Here is a 14961-nt window from a genome sequence, read left to right as displayed (position 1 = left end):
CATGGTGACGTGGTTATGAAAATAGAATCTGTAGTGCAATCTGTTTCAAGACACATAAACAAAGAGAAAATGGATAAGAACATGAGGTAACAGCAGTAAGAGCAGCTGCACCCACACTTTTAGGGGGTGTGAGGAGGTAGAAAGTAGGAGTAGGGAATCATTCTCTAGAATGTCCTGTCACTAATACCTGGACAAGGTAGAGCTTTCCAGGGTGAAACAGACTTGGGAGCAGCTGTGTTTCCATGGCCTTCGACAGCTGCCATCTTGGCAGTGTAGCTGAGGCTCCGGAACCAAATCCTCTCTGTGCCCAAGTCAGCCTTCACGGGCTGAGGCCTCTCAGAAGCGAAGAATGTTAGGGCTAGAAGGGATTTGGGTTGTCATATGGCCTGCCCCACACTTGACAGTGTATGTGCCAGGAATCTGTCATATGTTATCTCATTTAATGTTTTCAAGGCAGCCCTTATTTATTGCCATTGCCAGACTGGGGAGGCCCTATAGTTCTGTTTTGGAGACAGCTCCTGATTTCACTGCCAGTTACTAGCTGGGTGCCCATGGACAAATTGTTGCATTCCTCACTGGATCTTTATGCTGACTGAAGAGTATGATTTTTGGAAAGTGCATGGCTAGTTTTCTTGCCCCCACTGCTTCTTGCATTATAACATCGTAATATTGAGTAATAGCTGATATTTATCCTGTATGATATTAAGTGCTTTACATGCATCACCTAATTTCATAACGTTATGAGATGGGTGATGTTGATAGTTTGTAATTGTAGTTCAAGGTTACCCTAGGTAGAAATAAATAAGTATGTGTATGCAAAAAACCTTGATCATGGTCACATTCCTAAGGGACATTGTGAACACCAAACTCAAATTTCATCTGAGTCAAGTCCATGCTGTCTTTAGTGCCTCATGCCATTCTGTACCTGAGGGACTTATTTAATGTCATAATACAAGTCACAAAGATAGTCGAAACTATAGATATTACATAAGCCTAGATATGTATGGCCTTATGCTGAAGGTAGTCTCTGAATGAGGAAAATGTAAACACACAAATAAAGATATTGGGGGATAGGGTTATTTTAATTTCATCACAATTGAGTTGTTTTTTTATGGCTTAGTCAGTAGTTAGGGAATTTCAAAGACCTCTAGCACTTTCATTTCATAGGAGTGCAATGTGTGTTCTGGTTATCAGCAGAGGCTCTTGTCATTGACGGAAGTTGGAAACTAGTTTAACCATTCCACTTTGTTTCCTCATTTATAAAATGGGATTAAGAAAGTTGTCAAAAGGATGTAATATGCTTAGTATATGGTAGATGCTCTGTAAAAAGAGAATTCTACATTTGACCTATACTTGCCTAGCAAGGCCAGCGACATGATACAAAATACGTATTTCAAAGCACTATGAAAACGTGAATACTCAAAACTAATGAATGATCCTTTGATATTAGATTTTAGGTAGTGTAAGATATATTGGTCTCGTGGCTGGTATATGTGTAACACATTTTCTACAGTGCTTCTGGATCCCTATCGAGGCACATTGGCACATTACGTAGGAGTGAAATGCCACCTGGTTTAGATATCTTAGAACACTCTACTTACAGTTTGAATGTAAAACCAATGTAATGTCCATTCTGAGTAGAGGAGTTTGATCTTTAGATGTGCATATGGTCTCTATGCCCTCATTGACAGGTTCTTAGTTGGCATGAAAATATTGGTTACCTACCTTTAAGTGGCATTTTTAACCTGATTTCAAGAATAGCCTCTATGCCCCTGAAATTGGAGGTAAAACTTTGCATGTAATACATTTTTTCCCATAAAGATGTAAAAAGGGCATCCATTTTCACGGGGTCCATGACAAAATGGTTAAGAAACACAACTTATAAGATAAATTATTAACATTACTACCTAGGTGTAGCTCTTGCAACGCCTGCCTTATTTGGCCAGATGATTATTCAACTTTTCCTTCACCACCAGAGAGCAGTGTGAATATCATTACTGTCTGCAGGGAGCATTCAATGTTTTTTGTAATTCTGATTGCTCTTCCTTTTTGTTGAGCAGATGGGAATGGCACTGTGGCAGAGCCTTCAGATGGCGTTTGGGAATACAATCAAACTGTAAGCATGTTCCTTCCTATTTTACTAGCCAGACTCGCTTATATGTCTCCCTGGAAGCAAGTTAGTATTTAGTGATAACTTCTGTGAGACTAGCCCACAGATTGGTTCTTTGCGGTTAAAAGACAAAGAAGATAAGAATCTGTTCCTTAAATAGGGATGCTTTAACTCATTTGTAAAGTTCATACATATCTACATGTAGACCAGTTTTTTAGAGATGCTGATAAATAATATTTTACACACACACACACACACACACACACACACAGACACACACACACAACACACACACACAAATTCACACATTACAGACTTTCCCCTGGCCAAAAATTGGAATAAGAAGAATGAACGAATTTAAGAAGAGTGAGTTAGCATAACACCCCAGAAGACTTCAGTTACCATTACGCGAATGCCGTGCTTTGAGTTACTGTGGTGGCATGGAGGACCATTCCAAACAAAAATATTATGCAAGTGAAAGTTCCTTGCTTAAACATAGGCCCGCTACTATTCTTTTCCAACCCAATTGCCATCCTGTATAGAAACTTTTTTACTATACCCTAACCTCTCCATAGGTTGATTTTTTAAGGTATTAATTCTGTTTGCATGTGGTGAGACATGACAACACGACCATAGTAAGAGAAATTCAAGCTCAGACAAAATGGGGTGTTTAGGGTCAGATTACTTTTTATTTTTAACCTTAGTTACAATGAGAACACTACATTGGAGTGATATGAGATATGTTAACAACTTGTATGATGTGGACGCTGATTGATCTGATGGATGTGGGCTGAATTTCTGCATCCCTTCTAAATGTCAGAACTGCCACTATGCAAACGATTATTATATTGCTATGGCCAGAAGTATGCTGAATTGAAAAAAATCACACATTCTGAATGGTGAGCTTGTTCTTGACCTCAGTTATCTGTAGGTCAGGTATGTTTAGTAACAAGTGGAAGCAATTTTGAAGCAAGTTCATAATAGGTAGTAGCAAAATTGTGAGCGTTTTGTGCCTTGATTCTGAGGATGTCAAGATGAAAACACACAACATCTATTTGACCCAATAGGTCAACCTCCTGGATTCTGTCTTAAGGAGAGAATTGAATGAATACATGAAGATGTATGAGAAAAGATGTATATTTGTGCTATTGGTAATCATGGAAATGTTATAAACAACCTCAGTGTTCAATAGTAAGGGCTTAATTATTTAGTCTGATAAGCAGGTCCTAATATTGCCATTAAAAATATCGTCACTTGTATTACAGAATTGTACACTTGAAACCAATGTAACTTTACTAACCATTGTCAGCCCAATAAATTTAATTAAAAAACATGTTATTACTGCAGTGCATTTGCTGTCATGAGAAGAGTGTTGCATTGATTGTTAAGTGAAAAAACTATGTCTTAAAATGGTATCTATTTTATAATATATATTGAATATAGTAATTATTTCTGTTAAGAAAAAACCACTTGAAGGGTAAAATTCTAAAAATGTATACAGTATGATAAAAAATGGATTCTGACTCCAGAGTTTAAATTTTTATGCATCGGGAGTCTTGATCCTCTCTCTGATCTTCTGCTTTCTTTCTGTTAAAATATCTACCCTGTGGAATCTTTTTAGGATTTGAGCTAAGCATGATGTCTGGAATATTTTGGGCTTATTCTAGAAGGGGTGATCCCTTACAAACTATACCAGGAGATTTAAAAAAATTTCTGCATTTGCCTTTCTACACAAGTGTACAGCATTTTAGATTAATTGTTGATCAGGGCCAGTCTGTGAGCAGCTCATTTCAAGTCCATTTACATAGACATAGATCGAGTCTTGAATTATAGTTTAAAAAGTAAGGACTGTACCAAGGACCAAATTCTATCATGGAACACATTCAGATAACATTAGATAACATCACCATGTCAACTTATATTTAAACAAAAATTGCTGTTTTAAATATTATAAGAGGATATGTTTATGGAAATAGATTCTTGATGTTTATAATATGGGTAATTTTCATATAATAAAGAACAGCCTTTGAAGCATACAAATTCAGCTTTGACCAATGCATGAACCTACATAAATACTACTCTGAGCAAGATATTAAAAAAATTCACATACCCAAAGACATTTTGAATTGAAATTGTTTTAGAATTTCACCATAGTTACAACCTCAGATCCTTCAGTCTTACCCCTCATGATCTAGAAGTAGCCAAGGGCAAATAAAGATAAATTTGTCTGAGTATATTATTTTAGGAAATGTTTTCACCCATAATTCTAACAAGATGCCTTTTCGATCTCCTGATGTTTCCTTAGCACGTGTGCCCGGAAGAAAAGGAATGGATGACCACCAGTGAGGCACTCTGCATTGGAATCTCCATTCTCGCTGTGCTATTGCTCACTATTTTGGCTGCCATCGTTACCAAAAGTAAGTCCTGTCAGGAATGTGCATAAAAGAACAGAGTGAGGGTTCTAGAGCCAGACTGCCTGGGTTCAAGCTGGTCCACACACTGCAATTTTGATTTCATGTAACTTCTCTGTTTCATAACCTCTTGTTCTGTTTTTCTTATAAGTATTAACCCATGAAAAAAAATGAAATTTAAATTCTCCATAGGAGATATTAAACATAAAGAAATAAGAGTTTGTTGGGTAGAGCTGGAATTTGGAAGACAAGAAACCATTATACTATGTAAGGCTTGTTTGCTCATCTTTCTCCTCTCCCCTCAAAGCCCAGTTTTTGTTCCCATGAAGGATCTTATTGTTGAGTGTTTTACAACACTCACTTAACTGAAGAGGAAAACGGCACATTAGAAGGGAAATAGATTTCAGGGGTAAAGGTAGAATAAAGGGTTTCAAAAAGCAGCCGTCCACCATTTGTGTGTGTGTGTGTGTGTGTGTGTAACTGGCCTCCATGAAAGAACCACAATCATCCATTAAAAAAATGAAATCTAATAATTAATAATTGCATTAAAGTAAGCTGAGCGATGTGTGTGAATACACTGAACCATTAATGAACATGAGATAGTTTGCACTAAGCAGCTTGTTTGGGTTGTACGTATTCAAAATGAATTACCTGAAGTTACCAGGGAAGAGCCTAGTCTGTTTTTGGTTTTGTTTTGTTTCATTTTAAACATTCTTCTAAATTTATTTTTTTTCAGGCTCTGGTTCTGTATTAATTTTGTTCATGTTAAAGTAATAGCAGAAATAACATACTTGTTTAGAAAAAGATCTCATGAACTCTGGCTGACATGTTTAATTTTCTTTTCAATTTCTCCTCAATTTAGAATATTTATGCACGAGAAGAAAGGTGTTACAAATACAGTAAGTTTTAAAGGGTTTGTGTCAATGCCTTTTGATGTTCCTCCTCTAATAAAAACCAAGAAAATGCTTTCTCTGTCCCTCTTCTCTTGCTCCTGAACTCTCCGTTTTACACCCTGGATCCTGAAAAATCTAGTTTAATGAGTCCCTCCTTTGCTGTCCACACCTTCTGGTGACATTATTAGCTTTCTTTATTCCCCTGGACTTGTGCCAGAAGCTACTACAGAAAATGCACCTCAAGCCTAACCTCTTAGAGTAAGGGAACTAAATCACAAATTTTGTTTGATGAAACATCCAGATGACTTGTTTGGTTTATTCTTGATCCGGGACTTTGTTTATTGAATGCCTGTTGTATTCCAAGGAGATGAACAAAACAGACAGAAGACATATAAGCAAATCAACAGGGTCCTTTCAGTGCTTCCAGAAGAATAGTGTGGGGAATGAGGAGCAGGGTAAGGGGCTGTGTGAGTGAGCCCTGAAGGAGCAGAAGGCCGCTCTGCAAAGACTGGAGGAAGACAAGACAACTCCAGGCTGAAGAAATGCCAAAGACTGTGGTGGCGCAGTGCGTCCCCACAGGTCCCCCATCCCCAGTTCACCCCCAGCCTGCTCTGCTCCTTCACATGGGTTATCTGGCCTCACAGGCACGTGAATTGACCATTTTTGTAATCCACCCTGCTGCCCAATGAAAACTTCAGTCTCCTTTACTTGCATCCACGCCCTGTGGTCATCTGCCCGAACATCTTTAATGGTGCGAAACCACTGTTTATTTCCAGCTCCAAGTAACCTGCTTCATTAAGTCCAGTGTGGGCTTCCAGCAAGGTCTTTCTCTGATTCAGAACACTTCCCTGTGAGGCTGCCATCCATCCTTCCTAGTTCCCTCTCATTGGATGTCGGTCTTCCCTATTTCTTAGTTAATTACACGAGCCCACCCACAGAATGTGCCTTGAACAATACCCAGGACATGATTAGTGCTCCATAAATGGTGCCTTCAATTATTGCAATCATGCCCTTCACATCAATAAACTGTGAGATAGGCACTATTATTCTCAGTGTATAGATTGGAAAGAGGTTTAGAAAAGTTAAGTGACATCCAAGGTCACTCCTCATAGCAGGTAAAGGACTCCATCTTGGGTCTTTTAGAGTCCAAACCCCAAACTTACAGGAGTTTTTTGATTATCTGAGTCTGAGGATGGAGGGGAAAAAAATACTCCTTAGAGGCAGAAAAACATGGAATATAACATCCTTTTAGTTGATTGCTGTCCTTTCACTGTTAAATGTTTTTAAAGGTCTATTTTTGTCACTTAATCATAATTAAATAAAATATTTATTGTAGAAAATGTTTAAGATATGAAAAAGCAAAACAAAGAACCCAACGAGAGGAGCATTTTCTCATGACATTTTTGTGTGTGTTTCGTTTTGGCAGCTATATCACACTGACTCATTTCAAGCTATTGACACCTAAACTATATTCACACATGTATGACTGATCCATTTAAAGATCAGAGTTGAATGAAGACTCAGTACATTCCATATCATTTCTGGGCAGGCTTCTGTAATAAACACATCGCTATATACAAGAAAACACGAGCTATGTCAAAACTCTACACATAACCTTTTTGTATACTTGATGTGTGAGTGTATGTTATAAAAAGCATCTAACGGGGTGGCCAGTTAGCTCAGTTGATTAGAGCAGTGCTCTTAACAACAAGGTTGCCGGTTCAGTTCCTACATGGGCCACCGTGAGCTGCGTCCTCCACAACTAGAATGAAACAACTACTTGAGCTGGTCCTGGAAAAACACACTTACAATAAATAAAAGTTTAAAAAATAACAATAATTTAAAAAAGCATCTAACCATTAGCGTTCGAATTCTGACCATAAGGACACGGTAAGATTTTTGACACCATGATCCATTATACACTTACGTGAAACAACACTATTTTACTACATCCAGTATGCGCTGATAGTTTGTATTTTCTGTTTATCTTAAATTCAGGATGTAGGCTACTTTATAGATTTAATAACCCTCTCTAAAATCTCACAACCCACATTTAGAAAAACACCAGCTAAACCACTTCTTAGCCACCTTTGACAACATGCGTCTTGAGTTAGTATTTCACTTTGATATCTGGTTTCTCTTTTAGATTATTATTTTTTGTATTCTATTACATGAATCTCTTGAAGGATACTAGTCAGAATACGTCTTAGATTCTTGTTTTTGTTTTTCTTTAAATCCTACTTAGGCTTTCTACCTGCTTATTAAACACACTTTCCTGCCACTTACTATTCACAACTCTTGAAGCTTCTAATCATTTCATAGGCTGTGTGAATGGGGCTCTGGGAGTTGCAAATAAACAAATGTGCTGCTCATTATTTAGAAGATATTGGCATTTACTCTGTTTCCCTGAAAATAAGACCTAGCCGGACCATCAGCTCTAATGTTTCCTTTGGAGCAATGATTAATATATGGGCTGGTATTATATCATATTATATTATATTATATTATATTATATTATATTATATTATATTATATTATATTATATTATATTATATTATATTATATTATATTATATTATATTATATTAGACCCGGTCTTATATTATATTAAAATAAGACCAGATCTTATATTAATTTTTGCTCCAAAAGACGCATTAGAGCTGATGGTCCGGCTAGGTCCTATTTTCGGGGAAACACGGTATCTTACTCATGTTATTCTTTTTATAGGAAGTTGTCATCGAATGACCCTTGGACTGGAACTTTGCAAAATCCTGCTGTAGTGCACTACCAAGCACATGAGAATATCTAGTTTGAGAACAACGTGCATTCAGTCCCCGTCCCGCTAAAGCTACATGCCCTTGATCACAGAAGACAACGACCATATGTCACCATGTCACGGTTCTTTTAAGTTCCAGAATGATTTTTTTTTTTGGTCAATTTCCCATCGTATTCCAGCATGTAAGTGATGTTGGGTAGAGTGTCTCTAGCTCATCTGTGTAAAGGCAATACTATGGGTAAGGTACTCTGAATTTTTAATACTAAAATTTGCTCAATCTTTCTCTGATAGCAGAGCTTTCTCCCAAACATGAAGTGAACACTTTAGTATTGTATATTCTCTTTAGGCCAAATGAATCCTGTGTCCTTCAAGAATTCTTACTGGGGAGGTAGCAAAAGAACTTCTAGTCACCAAAACTGCCAAGAAGTGTTCATTGGGACATAAAATCAACAAATCAGATTTGTTACTTAAATGACTTCATTTGGAAACAGTCCATGATTATTTCTTAGTTTTTATCTTGCAACTCCAAATGTTACATTTCTTAGATGCCCCTAGGGTTTCAAATTATGGAGGTGCACAGGTTTTTATTTCTCTCTGGAAGAAATAAATTCAGTGTGATTTCACCATTAGGTCTTTTTTTCGTGGCTCTGAAATATAAGTTTTCAAGTGCTTTCTCTGGAATCAGGATGAGTATTTTAGAAGTTAGAAGAAGTTAGGCTAGTGCATGGACCAAGGAGATAGCAGGGGAAGAAAATCAACTGCCATGTGGTTTAATACATGTATGTTATTTTTGTTACATCTGTACCATGGTTCTAGGCACTTAGGTAGACAACTGTCAGGGAATCTGAGCTAATTTTTAGAATGATGCAGAGCAGAGATAAATGAAAGGAAAAAAAGAAAGAGAGAGAATAGGGAATAAGGATTCCTGTCTCAGAAAAGTTACTTTGAAAATATAATAGTGTTGTTTGAGGGTATTACTTCTTTCAACTGAAATTCTAAATTGTCCCCAAACAACCTTGACTTTAAAAATTGGTTTGGAAAGATGAAGGGTTTATTTCATATCAAATCAATTCCAATGCTATTCCTTTTTCACAATTGAATTAAATTTTCGGTTTTGCCAAGAGTTAAACAAAGGCTAAAGGTAAGGATATTTTTAGGCACCAGAAACATTTCTACGTGGCAGTTAACGAGGCTGGATATCAATTTCAATGTGAGTAAATTCTGAAGTAACTCATGCTTGGGGTTCAGAGCTGCTAATACCATAGTGGTCGAGGAGAGGAGAATGCTTGTTTTTGAAGACAACAGTTATGACAAGGTTCTAGAGAATTCTAGGGACATTAATAGGACCTCTGAATAAAGGTTATAAGGGCAAATAAGATCGTTAAGCATCACATACCGGGTTTCCCAAATGGGGCCAGGCTGCTCTAGTCTAAAAAAGATTGTCCAAACTACAGTGTTTTTGAAGTCAAGACAACATGCATGAGCACGGAGGTTTCAGATAAAGCTCAGATTTGTGGCTTCTCTGGAAAGACCTGGCAACACTGAGCTATAATCCTATGGAGTCGGGACCCCATTAGATGACATCACATCCCCTCAGCCCTCAGCGTACTTTGCCTGCATGCCCACTTTGTTACCTGTGGGGCTTTGAATTTATGAGGCCTACTCTATTCCCCACACCTTTCCCGGAGACTTACAAAGGCACATTAAAGGCTCTGGTACCTGGTTAACATGTTTGGTCCAGCATTTCCAAAACTTGTTTGAAACCCATTAGCACAGTGACTATGGGCTTGCCCAGTAGCATTCTGTGAAACAGTGTGTGTGTTGTGGGGAAGCAGGGGGCACAGAAGTAGAAATAGGGCTTAAGTTCCTGTCCTAATTCTTAACAATAACATTGGATGACATTAGGGCAAATTGTTCTTTATGCCTTAATTTTTATATCTTTTATAGATAATTATTTCCACATCTACATCAGTGTACATGTACAGTAGTATTCCAAATCCAGTGACATGTTACTTGTGAAAGTATGAAAAGTAGAAAACACTACAAAATGAAAAAGGGTGTTTTTTTTTTTGGTGAGTTTGTAGTAGTAGCAGATCTAGCAGTAGTGCTCAGCAATAATTTCAATGGAGTTGCATTCATAAGTCTCCTTATATATTTCCTCTTTTTATTTTTGAAGTGTTTGTTTTGAAAAAGCTGTTATTGGGCCATTTGTCTATTATTTAGTAGTTTTGAATATAATTGTCAATAACTGAGTGGGCAGTGGGTTAGACGTAGGGCAGGTGTTTAATTAATGTTTAATTCTTTTCTGTAACTATTAATCTTGTATACTGTTTTGACTTTTGTTTTTGATCCTTTAAGACAGTTGAGATTTCATTTTCTACAGTCTGTCTTGGGACATTAGCACATGGGTGCAATTAACACCATGTATTTAAACTTCGGAAATGTTGCCCATCTTTAAAAAGCAGCAGAACCAATCTTTCACTGATGGCTGTGAAGATCATTTTGTGATTACACGGAAGTGTGAGGGTCTCCTAGTTTCATCATATGCACACTCACCAATAGATGGGATTTTTGTTTTCATTCTGAAAATGGACTTCTTTTCTCGCCCCGTCAGTTAGGCGGGCCAGCATCTTCACGTTGGTGTGGACTCCCAGGACAAGGGCGGGGGGACAAGATTTGAGAGTCAAGTGTGCCTGGCATAGTCTTGAGTCTGGGGTGGAGCACAGAACCAGGCTGAACTCCAGTTCCCCAGGAGCTCCAGTTTAGTGGGAGGAACCCCCAAACCGTCAATTCTGGTTCTGGTTATTGCTTCGGAGATAGAGGATGTAGTGATAGAGCCAGGCTTCTGAACAGTGGATTTGGGGTCAGATAACTCTTTGCTGTGGGGCTGTCCTGTGCATTGTAGGATGTTGAGCAGCATTTCTGGCCTCTACCAACCAGGTGGCAGTTGTGCCCTCAGTTGTGACAACTGCAAATCTCTCCAGATATCACCAAATGTTTTCTGAGACACAGGTGCACCCCTGGTTGAAAACCACTGTGCTGGAGGAAGCCTGGGGGTGTGACGGATGTGGGGAGAGGGAGTGGTGCAAGGTTGGTCAGGGGCTGTCTCTGGGAAACAAGTGACACTTTAGTCAAAACCAAAGTGGCAGCCACTTGAAGTAATCCCCCAAATGCAAGGGCCCTGGGGCAGCAAGACACTTGTGTGTTGAGAGGGAACGAGTAAGGTTCCAAGGAGTGAAAACGCTAGTGTGGCTGCAGCAGAGTGAGTAGAGGGTTGAAGAGAAACGAGGCTAGAGACGTGGGCACTGTATCTCACAAGGTGCTGGATGGAAAGGGCTCCATGAACACATCTGTTTGAGGAGAGTCCCGCTCTTGAAAGCAAAACGCTTTAGCATAGTAAGGGTTAAACCTGCTATGCGTCACCAAGTTATATTCTCACGTATTAATGTGCTTCAGGGACACTGTTCTAAGATTACATACAAAAAGCCAGTTTGATTGTGTGACAGAAGAGGGTAGTAAGAGAGGGGTACGTCCTGGCAGTGAGGTGCTTTCCCCAGGACTGTGTGAGGGCACCCAGGCCAAGGGACAGGGGTCCTGGAAGAAGAGGGTCAGGGTGCCAGTGTCTGGCTCTGATCTATTGGACCAGGCAGCAGCTTAATGCACTCTTCCCAAACTTGTAGCTTGCAGTGGTGGCGTGATGTCCTCCAGCAGAGACAACTGCCCCAGGGACCCTCTCTCCACTCTGTAGGTCAGCCACATCTTGGGAATGCTTATCTCTTGTCTCTTCACAGGGCAGGTCATTCTTCAGTGCTCAGCTCGAATGTCACCTCTCCAGTCCTGTTGGACCTCATCCCCCCAGACAGAATTTCCCCCCTCTTATGCACACTGTGTGTAGCCCTTTTTGGTCTCTCACTGGATATGCCAGGCATGGTGCTCATGTCATTCTACCAGAGGCCAGTGCCCTAGCTAGCACGCGTGGCTCCTTTGGGTGAATTACAAAGAGACCCCCCCCCCTCCTTCTGGCTGACGCATCCCTGATCCAAGACAGAGGCTGGTCAAATGGAGTCTGTCCCAACTACAACCATTAATAAGGACCTTATCACTTAGTCCTTTGTGTTAGAGATGTTTAGGCTGATGATGCTTTGTTTACTGAGCTCTGGGAGGGAAGTGCCTGCAGTTTCTCAGCACCCAGCTTACTCATAGTAGGTGCTTAGTCCATGTCTATGAAAATCAGTGAAGAAATGGGAAGAATGCTTCCTAGAACCTTCCTGTGTGTGCTGGGGATGGGTGGAGGAGTGATGAGTGTCTTTAAAAACTCTTTTATGAGAGAAATCTCTTCAGATGACTGGCTGGAGTGTAGGAGTCTGTGTGTACCTCGGGCACTCCCTAAGATGGGTGGTTTGCAACCTTGGCTGTACATTCGAGCCACTGGGGAAGCTTGGCCAACTACGCATGCCCAGACCAACTGAGTCAGAATCTCAGACGGTGGGTCCCAGAATGCCTTATTTTTTTTCAATCTCCCCAGATGATTTCAGGGTATAGCTGAGGTTGAGAACCACCGAGTCAGAGAGACTTGAGGAGGGAAGAGGACAGCATGTTTCCTTGTTCTGGTGACTGGAGCTCTGCAAAAGCATACAAGATATAAGCTTAAACAGAATACTACCAACAGTGGGCTGGGACAGGTGAACAACCAAGTGGGGGAAAGGACTAAATGATGGTGACAGGAGATCTGTCCTATGTCTGGCTTTGGTGGCAGCCCTGGGAACAAGAAGTTGGATGCAGCCACGCTTTTGAAAGCTTCTCAGGAAGCCAGACCACAGCTGTCTAGCTGACTGTCCGTGGGCTTCTGAAGAACTAAAACTTTTCTTCCACAGCAGCAAAAATAAGCAAAGAAGAAAGTCCCCGTTGGCCTGCACTGAAATGCTCTATGGTAACCTTCCCTGTTTTGCCCTATGGATTGCTGAGATGCAGTTTGCTCTGTCCGGCAAACACTGCACCTGCTTGAGCCTAAGAAACACTTGTGTGATGACCGATTCACACGTTTCTCAATAGACTTTATTTTTCAGAGCAGTTTTAGGCTCACAGCAAAACTGAGCTAAAGTACAGAGAATTCCCATATAACGTCCTTCCTCTCCCCAACACACTCTGCATCCTAGGCAAGTGAGGTATGTTTGGTATAACTGATGGACCATCATTGACACCTCATTATCAACTGAAGCCCATGGTTAATATTAGGGTTCACACTTTGTATTGTGCATTCTATGGGGGTTGACAAATGTGTGATAACATGTATCCATCATTATAGCATCATAAGAATAGCTTTACTGCCTTAACAATCCCCTATGCTCCCTCTCTGTCCCCAAACCTGTGACAACCACTAACTCTTTATTGTCTCCATAGTTTTACCTCTTCCAGGATGTCATATAGTTGGGCCCATACTTGTGTAGCCTTTTCAGATTGGCTTTCTTCACTTAGCAATATGAATTCAAAGTTTCTCTGTTCCTTTTTGTGGCTTCATAGCTCCTTTCTTTTATATTTTTTAATGCTATTTCATGTTAGACGTACCACAATAGGCTTGTTCATTGACCTCTTGAAGGACATCTTGGTTGCGTTCATGTTTTGGTAATTACGAATAAAGCTGCTGTCAACATTCATGGCAGGTTAAGAAGTATGATTGGTGAATTGTATGGTAAGAGTATGTTTAGTTTTGTAAGAAACCAGTAAAGTCTCTTCCAAACTGGCTGTACCATTTTGTATTGCCCTCAGCAATGCATAAGTTCCTTTTGCTTACCAAGATTTTTTTTTTTTTTTTTTGGCCCGCTTTTTGGGATTTTCTTCATAAACAATTCTATCATATGTGAGCACAAGTTGAGTAAATTCCCCTCTATACATTCACATTTTTTAAGAGAGAAAAGTCACATCGATTGTTCCACTCCTAATTGGCCTTCCATTTATATTTAACAAATCCGTATTGGGCACTTGCAGCACGAGAAATTGTTAAGGTGTTTTTGTATGTGCATTTTTAGAAATTAATAAACTTCGTTTTTTAGAGCAGTTTAAATTTTTTTCACTTTTATTGCCATAGAATTGACATATAGTATAAATTTAAGTGTAAAGCATACTGAATTAATTTACATATATTATGAAATGATTACCACAATAATACATCATCTCATATACATATGAAAAAAAAGAAAAAATGTGTTTTTTTCCTTCAGATGAGAACTCAAGATTTACTTTCTTCACGACTTCAAATGTACCACATAGGAGTCTTAACTATAGCCCTCAGGTTTGACGTTGCGGCCTCAGTACTTTATTATTGTATAACTAGATGTTTGTAACTTCTGACCCTCATCATTCAATTTTCTTACCCGGTACCTCTCACTTCTGGTGATCTCCTTTTCTGAATTTTTGTTTGTTTGTTTGCTTGTTTTTCTATATCCCACATACAAGTGAGATCATACAGTATTTGTCTTTCTTTGTCTGACTTATTTGACTTAATATAATGCTGCAAATTATATTATTCATGTTGCAAATGATTGGATTTCCTTCTTTAAATTGCAGTAATATTCCATATATCTTCATTTTATCATATATATATATATATATATATATATCATATCTTATTTATTCATTAACCATCAGTGGACACTTAGGTTGTTTCCATGCCTTGGCTATTGTAAATATTGTAAATAATGCTGCTATGAACATGAAAGGGTAACTATTTCTTTGACAGAGTGTTTTCATTTCCTTCGATTACATGCCTGGAAAT

General features: G+C 39.1%; 1 protein-coding gene across 1 annotated transcript in view; it reads left to right on the top strand.

Annotated features, from left to right (window-relative positions):
• The window catches only part of LOC109451579 (hepatitis A virus cellular receptor 1 homolog), a 31196-nt gene extending 16551 nt beyond the window's left edge, over positions 1-14645 (top strand). Inside the window, exons 6-9 of the mRNA XM_074313837.2 lie at positions 2061-2116; positions 4416-4527; positions 5384-5420; positions 8141-14645. Coding sequence (XP_074169938.1) covers positions 2061-2116; positions 4416-4527; positions 5384-5420; positions 8141-8222 — 287 coding nt within the window. The 3' untranslated portion in view covers positions 8223-14645. The remainder of the gene's footprint in view (positions 1-2060; positions 2117-4415; positions 4528-5383; positions 5421-8140) is intronic.
• Positions 14646-14961: the final 316 nt, after the last annotated feature.

The sequence above is a fragment of the Rhinolophus sinicus genome, chromosome 5 (assembly GCF_057876585.1).
Source record: "Rhinolophus sinicus isolate RSI-liver-muscle chromosome 5, RSI-T2T, whole genome shotgun sequence".
Lineage (NCBI taxonomy): Eukaryota > Metazoa > Chordata > Mammalia > Chiroptera > Rhinolophidae > Rhinolophus > Rhinolophus sinicus.
The sequence above is the reverse complement of the archived record's forward strand: the minus strand, read 5'-3'. Positions and strand labels throughout refer to the sequence as shown.